Raw genomic sequence first — 15334 nt, 5'->3', positions numbered from 1 at the left:
TTTTATGGCACCAAACTACGACTTTACCCCAAAGAGGACGAATTTGCAATCAATTTAAAATTATGAGAAGCTAATTGATTTAAAAGCACCAATAACTATATTTTATACTTCCCAGTTGTAAAAGAAGTAATGCCAAACGGAGGCAGTACTGGATTCAACCAGGTTGATCCACTTTATTTTTAATGAAATTAGGCTACGTTTGGTGATCTGTAATTGCGTATCAGCTACAATTCGGGGGGGCGGGAGGGTGAGTCATTCTTTGGGTGGAGATAGGGTAGATTCCTAAAAAAGTACATATTAATGAACACACCGCTTACTCTTCCTGAGGCTTCAGGAAGAATAAACTTTAGAGTAAAGAGCCTTGCTCTTTACGCTAAAGTTTGACTCTTTCTCACAAATCTATTTGTTAAAAAAATAAAAAAAAATTTTGCGTAAAGAGCAATGCGTTGAGGAGGGGACAGCCCCTTCCATATATGTAATAATTTCTGTCCGTTTTAAGTTTTAACGTCGCTCCTTACTTTCAGTTAAAAAAAAATAATTTTATTTAATTTCTGAACGTTTTTGAATTAATGCAGCTTAGATTTTGGCTCACCGTACATGAATAATTAAAATAAAATTTGCATATTAATTTTACTTTTTTTTGGCTGAATGTCTTTCTCGAAATTTTGATCTGACGTAACTTACGAAATAACTTACGTAACGAGCTTCTATTATTGAATATTTTTATTACGTAAATGAGGGGTTCTCCGCCTAGTCAATACTTCACTATCTACGCTAAAGTTTAAATTCTGTTCCAATTCTTTAAGAATGGCCCCTGAATCACAAAGTCCTCTTTTAATTAGAATAGATAGCTTTTTTGAAAGTACTAAAAAAAACTTTAGCGTAAAGAGCGAGGTATTGACTAGGAGGAGAAACCCTCATATACGTAATAGTTTCTCCTCGTTTTAAGTTTTAATCTTGCTCTTTACTTTCAGTTGGAAAAACTTGTTTTTATTTAATTTCTGATTTTTTTATAATAATTCTGGGAAATCCGGCGGCCGACGTCATAGAAAAGTCCCTTCCCCCATGAGAATATGCTCCATGGAGATATCCTCCCATGTAACGCCCCTTCCCCGACCCCCCTCCACGCCAGAAGAAATCCCTCCTGGAAACGTCTGCATACTTCCAAGTAACAAATGCTATATGTGAACATTGGGCAAAATTCATAACTTGGAGGCCTTCCCCCGGGGACTGTAGGGGATTAAGTCTTCCTCAAAGACATATTTATTAAGTTTTCGACTATGCTGAACAAAATGTTGGGTCATCTTAAAATTTTTATCGGGTGACTTTGGAAAAAAATGGGCGTGGGAGGGGGCCTAGTTGCCCTTCAATGTTTTTGGTCACTTAAAAAGGGCACTAGAGCTTTTAATTTCCGTTCGAATGAGCATTCTCTCAATATTTTATTACCACTGGATCGATACGATCACCCCTGGAAAAAATATCCGTGATCTTTCTTCTGGCAAAAAATGCAAAATTCCACATTTTTGCAGATAGGAGCTTGAAACCTCTATAGTAGGGTTCTCTTATACGCTGAATATGATGGTTTGATTTTCAGTAAGCTTCTATCAGTTTTAGGGGGAGTTTACACCTTTTTTCCAAAATAACACACATTTTTTCAGGCTCGTAACTTTTGATGGGTAAGACCAAACGTGATGAAATATTTGAAATCAGCATAAAAATCCGATTCTTTTGACGTGCCTACTGGTATCAAAATTTAGTTTTTTAGAGTTTTGGTTACTATTGAGCCGGGTCGCTCTTTACTTGCAGTTCCTTACACGAACTTTTTGACAATAGGCAAATAGTATAGTTAAAATCCTTGCCCCAGGGGCTCTGAGGGACTTGGAATATCAGAGGCATAGTTTTTACACCCTTTGACTATTTTGAACAGAATTATTTTTTCATAACTTTGATCAGTGCTCTGGAGAGGCATCTAAATAGGGAAAGTTGGGGATAGACCGGCTGATCTCCGATCATATTCGGGCATCCCCTTGAACATACCCTGAAAGTTTCAGAAAAAAAGCCTCAACCGTACCTATGTTATTGCTGATAGGTGCTTTTGACATCCAGCATGCATATAGAATGTTTTCGATTTTGTTAGATATCCCCTTTACAAATTTATTGAAAGCACTCACAAGTAAAAGTAGTCACAGTCGCAAACAATAGCAGTCATAGTTGCGAGTAGTCTCTGTCACCAGTACTCGTAGTCACAGTTGCAAGTAGTTCCTGTTACAAGTTGTCTTGGTTGCAGTCGCAAGTAGTCGCAGTTGCAGTCACAGTAGCAGTTGCAGTAATAGTGATCCTGAAAGTTTCAAGTAGATAAACTTACCCGTTCCTAAGACATTACAGATACGCCTTTTTGATAACTTGGATACAGATAGTTTCTTTTGATTTTGCTCAACAAACCCCTCGATATTCCCAAAATTTCATCTTACTACACTTAGGCTTTTCAGACACACCCAAGGATCAAACATTCCATCATTTACCAATCGAAAATCCTGCATGTAAAAATCAACATATTATATAATTCACATTTCATGGTCCGGCGGCGCTGCGGGGGCATGGCTTGCTCGGGGGTGTAATTCTTAAGCCTTTTGGCTATTTGAGCTAATACAAATTACATTGTTAGTTAGAGACTGATAATGCTAATGGTACTGATAATGTTTATATCATTTTTAAATTTACTACAATCCCTTACATTGTAGCAATGCAATAAACATTTGAAACTTAACCCTCCCCTCCGAATTCCTCTTCATTTGCTCCATTTTTTAAATTGTATTTTGACTTAGAATAAAAATTTGTTGTTCGTAATTGATATCTAGCTTCAATAGACAATTTTCAAACTACATTTAAAGCCTTTTACTGTACCCCTTTTACAGGCCCTTACAATAGCCCCTAACCTCCTGCTATGTCCATTGAAATGCTCGGGTATGAATAAATATTCAAGATCTATCCCTACTAAATTAACCTACTCTATATTTAAAACACATTTACACTTTGCAGTTAGAAGCTTTTGCTTGTGTTTGAAGTTAGCTTCGACAGACCTGTTTCAAGCTGATTTTGCAGCCTTTTATTGTACCCTTCAACCCTTAACAGCAACTCTTAACCTCTTGTCGTATCCTTTACATAGCAGCTACAATATAAACATTCAAAACTCACCTCTTCTAGATTCCTTTTCCTTTGCTCTATATTCAAAACACGCTTGGACTTTGCAGTCAATAGCCTTTGCTTATGTTGGATGTGCAGCTTCAAAAGACCAATTTCAAGCTGCTTTTTATAAATATCCTTATCCTGTTCTTTTATTTGTGATTTTAAAGCAGCATCTTGCGATCTCAGCCTTTCTTCCTCCTCCATGATTGTTTTGCAGGAGCGCTGTTCATTTTCATACATACGAAGCTGATGCATGACATGTGCCTAATTAAAAGTTATCATTAAACTCTATTAAAATAATATTGCATAAAATATAAAGCTTTACTGAAATACAAGAGCACAAAACTTAACACCCCCTTTTGTTATAACGTGTTTACCCCACAAAGTTTGTAACTTGTTTCTTTTTCATCTCTATCTTATCATTTTCCATACGTAAGCTTTTCCTTTGGAAAATCAAGAGCCCATCTACTAGACTGTCGAACAATCTTGTGGCTTACCAGGGTAAAAATGCTCCTCTAGATAACAAGTTAAATTGAGTTATAAGCTTACTATATTTCTTTTGTTAAGTTACCATAAACAGGACATGCATTTTATGCATGTATTTCGTTATTTTGATTGCTACCCTTGGGATTTTGGTAACCATTTATTATTGACAAAAAGATTACCTCATGAAAAATAATTAAGTGATCTGGGTATTGAAAAAAAGTGCGGAGGACTCACATAGATTCCAATATCATCTTTTTCACTTTTGGACTGGGGGATTTGTCTATTGAAAGCTCGTGTAGTCTTTCTCACAGCTATTTACGGGTTCTGCCAATGTATAATTTCCTGCAGGAAAACGGAATCCTCGATGCACCGTTACAAGTAATGGGATCTGCTTTAACTTTTTTCTCGCTTTTTCTGGAATCACTGGACTGTCTTTTACAGAATTGTTCGTTCTTCGTTACTTCGCTCAGTCATGCATAGCGAATTTAATTTATTGACTAAATTAATCTATTGACTAAATTTTTATTTTAGTCATTTTAATTTGTTGATTAATCTGTTTATTGATTAACTTATTGTCATTTAACGACGTATTATAAGTTACTGATTAAAATTTACCCTAATCTCTAAGAATGGACTAAATAAATTTATATATGAGCAAAATAGTAAATGGCAAAGTCAAGGAGAGGTTATTGGTGCATGTATCCCCCCCCCCAGAGGATTGGTCAATGCAGTAATTCGAGGACTCAGTAAGGTAAAAAAGGAAGTTCCAAAATTTATCGAGGCTCCCTCGAATACATTAGTTCTGTATCCATCCCTGAAAACTCTGAAGTTAATAAAATGTCTCCGAGGTGGACTATTTTTATATATTAATTTAAAAAAAAACTGTCCGAAAAAGAAAGAAAGATCAGTAGATACAAACACTTGTCAATATTCAAACTCAAAACAACCAGAAATTACAATTAAAGAATAAACGAAACCCAAAACTAACAGAAATTAAATAGACAATCATAGCTTTTAATAAAAATTTATTAATAATTATTATTGTTTTTATATACAGTGAGCGTCATTAGTAGTAAAACTCAGTTTTAGTTTTTTACTAGTAGTAAAAACCAGTTTTACTACTGATGACGGTCACTTGAACTTTTTGAACTTTGTACACATTTTGAACTTTTATTTTAAAGTTTACAATTAATAATTTGTTCCTAGTTAATTAACTAATGAATAAAATTAATGATGGCACAAATTGATATTAACCTGGAATTTTCAGGTATGATATCAAAATTGTTTGTGGGATTACCTTAAAATTCACAAAAAAAACAGAAAAAGATGGAAAGGAAATATAGGAAGTGCTCGTAGTGCTAGCTACCGCTGGCACCACTTATTAGGGTGTAAGTACGGGTGTCACCACTTATTGATGGAAAAATGGCGCAAAAAGGTTGCTATGCCACTTACTCGAAGGGGAGAACCCCTTATTGGCCCAAATGTTAGTGAGATTCCCGCTCTTACCCCAACGGTTCTGCAAATATCGGGTTTGGTACAACCCTATTTACAGTACACCCTGTCCCAGGGTATGATAACGCGATCGAGTGGTCAAATAGCCACTTTCTAAAGCCAAATGTACCCGCCTTGGGTTACGGCTAGAAAATCTCTTAACTCTCTACTTAGAGGTAACAAACCTCCCTGTCAATATAATAATGATGGTACCTTGCAGCTCTATTCCTACCCTGCCTGGGTTACGGAAAATAGTACACAGTTTGTAGAAAATACCTTACTTGTATTCTTCCAAAAGGGTCACATATAACAATAGAAATATCCTTCCCCAATCGGGGTCAAAACACAGACTAAAAAAAATAATAATAATCTTTACACAACTGTTCATATGGGTGGACCTCCGCTTGGCCCATCCAATCAGCTACATCCCCATTCAAACCCAATTCTAACTCTTAGATTTATCTTTCAATGACTCCCAAACCAGGAAGTACAAAAATAAACTTTGTTCAAAGCTTACATATTGCAAAACCACTATCGATTAGTAACGGAATTTAACCTGTCGTTTGAAATTATACTATACGCAAATGTAATTAAAAAAACGAATAGAGGTCATTTATATGAAAGGAAAATAAACAGGAGTGGAACCTGAACAACTCCCCCCGTAAGATAAATGACCACCCACATGCTACCTTGGTTCACCCTTGAAAACATAAACACATAACTTCAACCTTCCAAAATCCATTTGCCTTCTCTCTTCCACCGCTTGGCTTTGGATCGGTCGTCCTCGACACGTCCCTACTGTAGGACCACCATGGTCTAAATTGCATAGCATCCGCACTAAATTTTGAAAGTTGAAATCTTCAAGATTCGTAGATAGTGATTGTGCGCAGCACAATCAAGACAAAAAAAATTTCTCGCTTTCACGAATTTGCATTTGAGAGGAGCAGAAAATCAGTTTCTGGCGCCTGTGATGATGCCAGCCGTCATGAAAAATTGGCTGCACTAGCCTCTTAATTTCCATATGTGAAAACAACTCTACATCTCCATCAAAAAGTAAATTGCCCCTTGGCATAATTTCAAATAATCTAAGGCCGAAAATGCAAAGGCCTGTGAAAACGATAAGGGTACTAGAAATGAAGTAACATTTTTCGCGAACCATGAATCGCCTTTTTTCTGGGTTCCCTCCCCTGGGATAATTAAATGCAGAATATGCGTTGCTGCTAGTTGAAGATGAAAATTAGATACATCTCTCACTGAATACAATTTGTCGGTTCCCATGAAGAATAACAACTATGATTAGGGTTACTGGACAAAGGTTTGGGTGAAGTATGAAGTGACTGGGAGAGAGTATCCCCCAAGGTTTCCAGATCAGAAAGGCAAAATCTCGGTAAAGGGATCACAACTTATCCACCAGTTTTGAATTAAGATAAGGGACTGTTTCTTATGATGCTTTGAAGGGGAGTTTCCCCCGGGGAGTCTTCCCCTTCATGGCGAAACAAACCCTCATTTAAGGTGATGAGACTAATAGCATATTCCTTTCCAAATCTTTCCAATCCAACTCAGAATTCCATATCTCCCAACTTTCCCCCAACCCGTTGTAGGTCATTCATCTCTACTTTGTAACCATCTTCTTTTATTCCCCATGGGTCTTTGACCTCTTTGTCCCCCTTATTATCTATGTTTTCAAGGCACAGCCCATCCAACATTTTTTTGTTTTTTCGCCACTGCAGGCTGAATCTCCAAATTTTGTCTTTTCTTTGTATTCCTCTTTTCGTCTCTACTTTTCTCAATTCTGTCATTCGCGCAAAATAAAAAATCACCGTTATATCTAATTTGGACTCCAGTATCCACTATCTTTAATTGCATTACTTCATTGTAGCTTCATTAAATATCTCTTTTCTCTCTTTTAGTCTTCTTTATTTTTACCGCAGAAACAAATATTTCGTTATCAAATGGGAATTGAACTCCGACATTTGGCTTTTCATATTCTACCAAAATATCTCGAACTTTCCGAGGAAAGTTCGCGCACAATAAATTTCGTCTCCTTTTTCTCTGGTTCAATCAGCGTTTCATTCTGGAAAACATTTTTCGGCGTCTCACACTCGTTAAAAGTATTCTCAAGTTTTCCATGTTCTGGGAATTTGGATTTCCGATTTCCGGTATCTCCAAAGTCTCCTCCTACTAAAACATTCACTGCTAGAGTAGGTACTAAGCCTACTTTTATCGTTTTTCTCTGGACCGTACCGTCGTTCCTTGCAATTTCTATTCTTACCCAAGCAGACAGGCATTGGTTCTTATCTCCATAATAATATAATGTTGTAATATTATTTTTATGGTCTATTTCCGTCTGTTTAATTAGGTCCATTCGCACAAAAGTTTGCTCACTCCCTGAGAAATTTCGGTCAATTACCATTTCGGTCAATTTTCCGTTTAATTTTCCTTCTATTTTATGTGATTTCACAAACTCGTCAATATTTCCTTGATTATGTGCTATAGCCCAATTCAATCTTTTATAGGTTACTTTCTTTTCTTTAGTATGGCAATTTTTAGAAAAAGCCTCCGAGAAATCATCATCATACCAGATTATCATCATTTTGACTATCAAGCATTTCTTTTTTCCGATAGGATGGCACTGCCTTCAAATTGGATTTAAGGAGTAATACGCCTTCTTCCATAACTACCGGAATTGTATATTTTCTTGTAAAAGTGTTTACTGTTTGTTAATTTTTGTTTTCTCGTAAGTGATTCTTAGATAAATTATTATGGCTATTTGAAACCCTGGAAGTAACTTGCTCCCCAACGAGTTTTCATTAGTCTGCCAATTGTTTTTGCGACATCCTGGTAATATTTTTATCGGCCTCCCTACGGGCCTGTCTTTCTTCCTCTTTTTCTCTTTTATCTTTCTCTCTTTGTTTCCTATCTTCTTCCTCTTTTTCCTCTCTGGCTTTTCTATCAGCCTCATTCTTTCGTTCTCTAGCTATCCTATCAGCCTTTTCCTGTTGTTCTCTGTCCACCCTCTCTTTCTCGTTTTCTTTTCTATCTTTATTTCTGTATTGTCTATCTTTCTCTCTTTCTTGTGTATCTGTTTAAATTGGTGAATTTATGGCTTGTTGAAGTATTTCTGCTTATTTCCCATATTTTTAAAGTTTTTCAATAATTTCCTGATGAATTACTTCATTGTATTGACTATCCTTTTAATTTTGATCTCTCTCATCCTGTAATTTTTTCATATATTCTAGGTGCTTTCTTTCGTCCACCTCTCTGGCTATCCTCTCTTTCTTAGTGAAATTTAATATACGTTGTTTCATCTCTTTGTCCCTTTCTTCTTTATCTCTCTTTCTTTTTTTTCTATGGGCCTCACTCGCCCTTTTAGCTCTTGAATTAACATTATCTCTATCCGACATAATTCCAAATTTCATTAACTTATGTTACCTCTTCAGTCTAAATGAAAATTCTTTTATCCATGTACTTCCGGTCTCATGCGAAAAATTGTTTCCTTTTAATTTGCCGATTCTACGTGGGTCCTACGTGGGCAGCGCAGCCTACCTTGTCTTACAAATTAATAATTGGCGTGATCTATTGATTCTTAAATTTTGTTACATATTATTATCCAACTAGGCACAGCTCAGATAAAATAATTCTCTTTGCGATTTTTTATATATAGCCTCTGTAACCAAAATAGGCTACTTTTGTAGGCTAAATTACTTGTCTCTTTAAAAACTCGGAATTCTTTTATTATCAACGCTGTTCATAATTCCTGTTCTTGCTGCCACCAATGTTTGTAGTGCTAGTTACCACTGACACCACTTATTGTGGTGTAAGTACAGGGTTTACGACTTATTGATGCAAAAAGGGAACTCAAGGGTTACTTTGCCACTTACTCGAAGGGGAGAACCCCTTATCGGCCCAAATGTTAGTGAGATTCCCGCTCTTACCCCAACGGTTCTGCAAATATCGGGTTTGGTGCTACCCGATTTACAGTACACCGTGTCCCAGGGTATGATAATGAGGTCAGGTGGTCAAAGGGCCACTTTCTATATCCAAATGTACCCACTTTGGATTACGGCTAAAAAATCTCTTAACTGTCTCCTCGGAGGTAACAACCCTCCCTGTTATTATAATAATGAAGGTACCTCGTAGCTCTATTTCTACCCTGCCTGGGTTACGGCAAATAGTACACAGTTTGTAGAAAATACCTTACTTATATTCTTCCAAAAGGGTCACATATAACAATAGAAATATCCTTCCCCAATCGGAGTCAAAACACAGACTAAAAAAATAATAATAATCTTTACACAACTGTTCATATGGGTGGACCTCCGCTTGGCCCATCCAATCAGCTACATCCCCATTCAAACCCAATTCTAACTCTTAGATTTATCTTTCAATGACTCTCAAACCAGGAAGTAAAAAATAAACTTGGTTCACAGCTTACCTATTGCAAAACCACTATCGCTTAGTAACGGAATTTAACCTGTCTATTGAAATTATACTATAAGCAAATGTAATTAAGAAAACGAAAACTAGGTCATTTTTCTGAAAGGAAAAGAAACAGGGGTTGGAACCCCAACAGGAAGGATAGTTTTTTTCCTTTAAAGAAAGGAAAAACAAGGCAAAGCAAAGGATAAAAAAAGGAAAGAAAAAGGGGAAAAGAAAAAACTTACCTGACTTGTTAATAGTTCCTGTCTCAATATAAGAAGAATTCGTTTCTTTTGTTTGATATCTTCATTTAGAGAGTCAATTCTTACCCTCCACTGTTCATTTTTCTCACTAGATTCAGCATCTGTCTCCATCAGCCGTTCAAGACTTTGCGTCGCAATTAGAAGTTCAAACGACTACAAAGAATAGCCAGTAATTTATATCAAATCTCTCAACTTTAAACTAATATTTCCTTTCAAAATTAAATTTAAAAAATTGCAACAATAATGTAGACCAATTTCCTGTAGAACTTAATAAACACACCTGGAAAAAGCTAGTAACTGTAAAACATGCTAGTTGCATTCCACTATTCTTTCGAATTTTCTTGTGTGAAGTTGGAAAAAAGTTAATCATAGTAATTAAGAAATGGTCAAATATTCCCTCCTTTTATCTTCCAAGTTAGGCAATCAAATATAAGCTTTGAATTAGGGTATGTTGTGAAATCAAGAGGAATTTGGCCAGACAGTCAGTGGCATTCCAATTTGATTTAACATGAGCCTAGTTGTATACTTTTGTCATAATTTTTATTTTTATTAATAAATAATAAAAAAAAATTAATCATTATTAATGGATTATTTTTATGATAATAATTTAAAAGGATTTATAATAAATAATTGATTCATAAACAATTTTTATTATTCTCAATAAATAATAAAAAATAATGAATAATAATAAATTATTTTTATAATAATAATTTATGAATGATTCACAATGAATAATTAAGTCACAAATAAAGTCATAAGTAATATAAATAAAGTCACAATAAATTTTTCAACTTAATGAAGAAAAACGCAAAAATAGAGTAAGGTGACATCCAGTCACTTCGAACTAGCGTGTTGCCCTATGTTACATCCCAATGAGTCTTTGTGACAGGAATTGGAATAATTTTCTTGCTTGTTTATGTACCGAACGTAGATTAATAAGGACATTTCCCATTCCCACTATATTTTGTATTACGATAAATTAAAATTGATGTTTGTGAAATAATTTATATTTTTTGGCAACTGTTATTTCTATGAGAAACCTCTCTATACCTGTTATATATGTTGAACCAAGTTGTATGCCGTCGAACCATTTGAAATAGGCGCTAATAAAGCTTTCTTATTGGCTTATTTTGCTTGAATAAAGAATCTTTATTAGCATATACATTCGCCATTAAGTTGTTATTAAGATAATAATGATTATAATATTTATAATGATTATAATATTTGTCAAACAATATGGATTTCAAGTAGTTGCTTACTTTACTTTACTTTACTTTTTCACTCATATGTTTTGGATAAAAAAATGATTAAAACTGTTGTATCCACTAAACTATGCGCTAAGATCCAACCATAATAGGATTTATTCTCAATGTAATTTAATTCCCCAGAACGAAAGAAGACAAGGTAAAATAAGTCCTGCCCAGAAAATATAATTCCTAAGCTATGTGTCTCAAATCTTTTAATTCTATTGTTGTATATAACTGGTATATTAGCTCCAATCTTATCTGCAAGACAATTAATTTAATTAAAACAATTAACTATTTAATGCAAGAGCTAAGAAACTTCATATTCAAGAGAAACTAACATTGAAGATGACAACAAAATCAAGCAAAATTTTAGACTATAATTGAGCGACTGATTACATAATTAATATAATTAATAAAATATATAATTGAAACAACTACAGAAAGATGTACAAAGGAAAGGCCTATATCTATAACTCTTTTAATTCTTTTGCTGTGTCCTCCTCCCTCCAAAAGAATCAATAAAACTCCGAGAATACTATTTACAAGACAGATTGATTTTTGTTTTTTCGAGCTAATTTTTTTTTACCAGTTAATTTTAAAAGATGCTGCAAAAATCTGCAAAAAAAATTTACCATTTACCAAATATTTACCAAAGATTTACCAAACCTACTATGTTATACATATAACAACAGCTAGTTTCCGAGCAAAGCGCCGACTGTGTCTTTGGTTTAATGGCTATAAGTTTCTTTTGAAGTTTGACTAAAATTGTGTAGCAGACTGAAACTGAAAGTTCTTGGTAGGGGGCAGGGAGCATCTTGGTAGGGGGCATGTACTTTAGTCTCAGAGCACTTGGTGCTGCAGTAAGACGTTATCATTAGTAGAACTGTATCTAACAGTGACAGTGACAGTGACAGCAACAGTGATCCACAGGACGCAATGGTTAAGCTCCCTTAGCAGGAGTTTCAAATATTTTATAATTGCAAATAGCAACAACTACTCACATATCAAGATTGTTGTTGGAACCAAGAATATTGCCAAAAACTACGTCTTTGCAGTTCATGCTTTAGTCAGACTTTTTTAAACCTCCAGAACATTTAAACTAATTTATCTTGCGCCAAAAAGTTTTCAAAACCGCACATGCATTATAGTTAATATAGTATAAAGAAAGGTATAGGCTACTTACCAATGTCACTTAGCCAGAACATAGAAAATTATAGTAGCAGGCTCATGAACACTCAAGAAAAAACCGTAAAGTTTCTTAGAACGGACCGAACAAGGTCCGTTTTGGAAACATGGGGGTTTTCATGTTTAGTTCGGATTAAAATTCAACCGAATTTTCGGTACGACAACAATTTATAGATAGTAGAATTTTGTATACGACGAATCTACTTATGAGGAAAGTTAGATATAAAAAATGGAAAAAAAATACATTAAAGTTTCGAGAAATTTGTAATACCAGCAACGTTTACCAATAATGTTGTTATCCCACCTAAAGGTTGAATCCGAATTTTCCCATGGCTGAGATAATTAATTTTTTTTTTGCTAGCTGGTCTAAGAGGGAGGATCAATAGGGAAATATAAAACACGGGATAAAATTGCAAGTGAGCATACAGTGTCGTACTTTTTTTGGTATTTATTTTTGGTAATTATCCAAATATTTTGGTAATTATTATCTGTAATTATCCAATTATTTTGGGAATTATATTTAGTCATTTTCGGAAATTATCCAGAGGCTCAGAAGTGTAAGATACAACCATAATTCATGAGAGTGACCTTAACTTACCGCTTTATATATTGCTTCTTCTAGCGACTCGTTCATTGGACCAACTTTTTTAATTTCTTTTGCAATTCTTTCTTTTGACTTTTTTGCACAAGAAATTTCCAAAGAAACTTGCTTTGTCCTTGAGTCAAGATCCGACAGTTGTGAAACCATTTTAGATTTTGCTACATTTAGGGCTTCAATTGAATCTTGAATGCTCTCAATATGTTTCTCTTCCTCCTAAAAATGAGAATATTGAATATTCGGCACTTTAGTTCATGACAATATATTTTCACTTTAGAACTACTTAGCTCGGGTATATGCACCCCCTCCTCCAATGAAGCCTTAATTTAAATGCAATGATGCAAAATTTCCTGAAATTGTTACACTTTTGTAGCAATAAAAGTTTGCTTTTCACCCTTTGTCGTTACTCTTTCGTACAACATTTTCTACACCCACCAACCATTAAAAAAAAAAAAATCTGTAGTTGCCGTTGTAGTTATGGCAGTTTTGGCAATCTTTTGGAATCCTCATATGCTCAAAATGGCCAAGAGATCAGTGACGTTGAAGATGCAAAATGCAAAACTTTATTTTTGAAAAAGATTCCCTAGTTTTGTGCTTCCAGTGCGTATATCCTTTTTAAAGTAAAAATTCCCTATTCTATCCATCCCTTTGCAAAAAAAAAACAAACCTTAAAAGGCTGAAAAAGCAAGCCAATGTCGAAGTTCTGAGATCAGTTCATTCTTCTCTGCCCCTTCTGACAAAAAAGGCTTACAAAGGCTTTTCACAAAGGCTTTTCAAATAAAGGCTCACAAAGGCTTTTCAAGTAAATAAACTTTATCTAACCCAATAATCCACACATAAATGAGTCGAAAAACAGTGTAATGAAATAAAAATATATATATAATCACAGAAAGAGTTTAGTTTTCATACTTACTCCCGCCATTTATCCGTGCAGCCATTTAAACATTTGCCACAATTGAAAATCAAGTATTTTGCAGTAGGCATCAGGACATGGTTAAATTGTAGAAAGAAAACGCCAAGACAGATAGTCCAAGTAATTGAGTGGCCAATGTTTAAATGGCTTCACGGATAAATGGCGGGAGTAAGTATGACTCTCTTATTGGATTCGGATAGTCAACTTTTTCTCACGTTAAGCTTTATACTGACGGGTGGCATACTCCGGTTCAGTTCTATTATCATCACCTTTTGTGGATTATATTTTATTTATGTTAGCATGTTTTCGCCATTATTATTATAAATCTATCATTTAAAGTTATTTTTATTTTTGCTGAGAATTAAAAATTCTTCAGACTCAATGCGCGCAAAACCTAAGTTCAAGCATTCTTTCTCATCCGCGGGCCAGGTTGTCAACTAAAAATTTTACAAAGGTACTTATGGCCTGCAAACTGAAAAACAATTAAATTTGTTATATAGTTTATAACATAGTTTTAAATAGTTTTTGTTGTTAAATAGTTTTTAAAAAAAAACTATTTTTTTTCAATTGAAATTAATGAGAAACATTGACGAACAGAAATTATTCCTTATATGAGGGAGGATACCCTTCATCAATACTTTGCTCTTCAAGTTAAAGCTTTTAAGTATCAGAGGCAAAGCTGTAGCGTTGCCTATAGTAAAGGCCATACGGCTTCAATGTTTAATCATTATTATTTATTTATTTATTTATTTTTCCCAGAGGCACTTCATACGGAAGGGGTCGTCGTAGAAACTACAAAGGAGGCTCATTTGATTGGAAATCGAGAGTTCTAGTGCCCATTTTAATAGTCAAAAATGATTGGAGGGCAACTAGCCCCCCCCCTCCCCCATGCCCATCATTCCCCCAAACAAGTCCAATCAAAATTTTAAGATAGCCATTTTGTTAAGTGTAGGCTAGTTGATTTCCAGATAGAAAATATATTTTTGAGGAGGACGCTCCCCCACAACCCTCAGGGCAAGGGTTTAAGTTATGCCCTGGGGGCATATAAGGTTTTTCTAGAAGGCGTTGTCGTAGAAACTTCAAAACAGGCTCAGTCGATTGGAAATTAAAGGGCTAGTGCCCTTTTTAATAGTCGAAAGTGATTGGAGTGTAACTAGCCCCCCCCCCCCACGCCCATAATTTTCCCCAACACATCCAATCAAAATTTTGAGATAGCCATTTTGTTCAGCGTGTTTGATTTCCAGATAGAAAATATATTTTTAAGGAGGACACTCCCCCACAACCCTCAGGGCAAGAATTTTAAGTTATACCCTGGGGGCATATAAGGTTTTTACAGAAGGCGTTGTCGTAGAAACTTCAAAAAAGGCTCATTCGATTGGAAATTCAAAAAGCTAGTGTCCTTTCAAATAGTCAAAAGTGATTGGAGGTCACCTCGCCCCCCCCACGCCCATTTGTCCCCCCAAAACCTCCATTAAAAATTTTGATATAGCCATTTTGTTCAGCGCAGTTCATTTCCAGATAGAAAATATATATTGAGGAGGACACT

The 15334-nt window shown here is 35.1% G+C and overlaps 1 protein-coding gene across 1 annotated transcript in view; it reads right to left on the bottom strand.

Moving 5' to 3' along the window:
* Positions 1-13063, bottom strand: part of LOC148945529 (coiled-coil domain-containing protein 39-like) — a 107237-nt gene extending 94174 nt beyond the window's left edge. The window contains exons 1-3 of the mRNA XM_089099258.1: positions 12876-13063; positions 9828-9998; positions 3196-3450 (exon numbers count right to left, since the gene is read on the bottom strand). Of these exons, the coding sequence (XP_088955384.1) occupies positions 3196-3450; positions 9828-9998; positions 12876-13025 (576 nt within the window). The 5' untranslated portion in view covers positions 13026-13063. The remainder of the gene's footprint in view (positions 1-3195; positions 3451-9827; positions 9999-12875) is intronic.
* Positions 13064-15334: the final 2271 nt, after the last annotated feature.

The sequence above is a fragment of the Artemia sp. Qi Xiang Cuo genome, chromosome 13 (assembly GCF_049724085.1).
Source record: "Artemia sp. Qi Xiang Cuo chromosome 13, ASM4972408v1, whole genome shotgun sequence".
NCBI lineage: Eukaryota > Metazoa > Arthropoda > Branchiopoda > Anostraca > Artemiidae > Artemia > Artemia sp. Qi Xiang Cuo.
The sequence above is the reverse complement of the archived record's forward strand: the minus strand, read 5'-3'. Positions and strand labels throughout refer to the sequence as shown.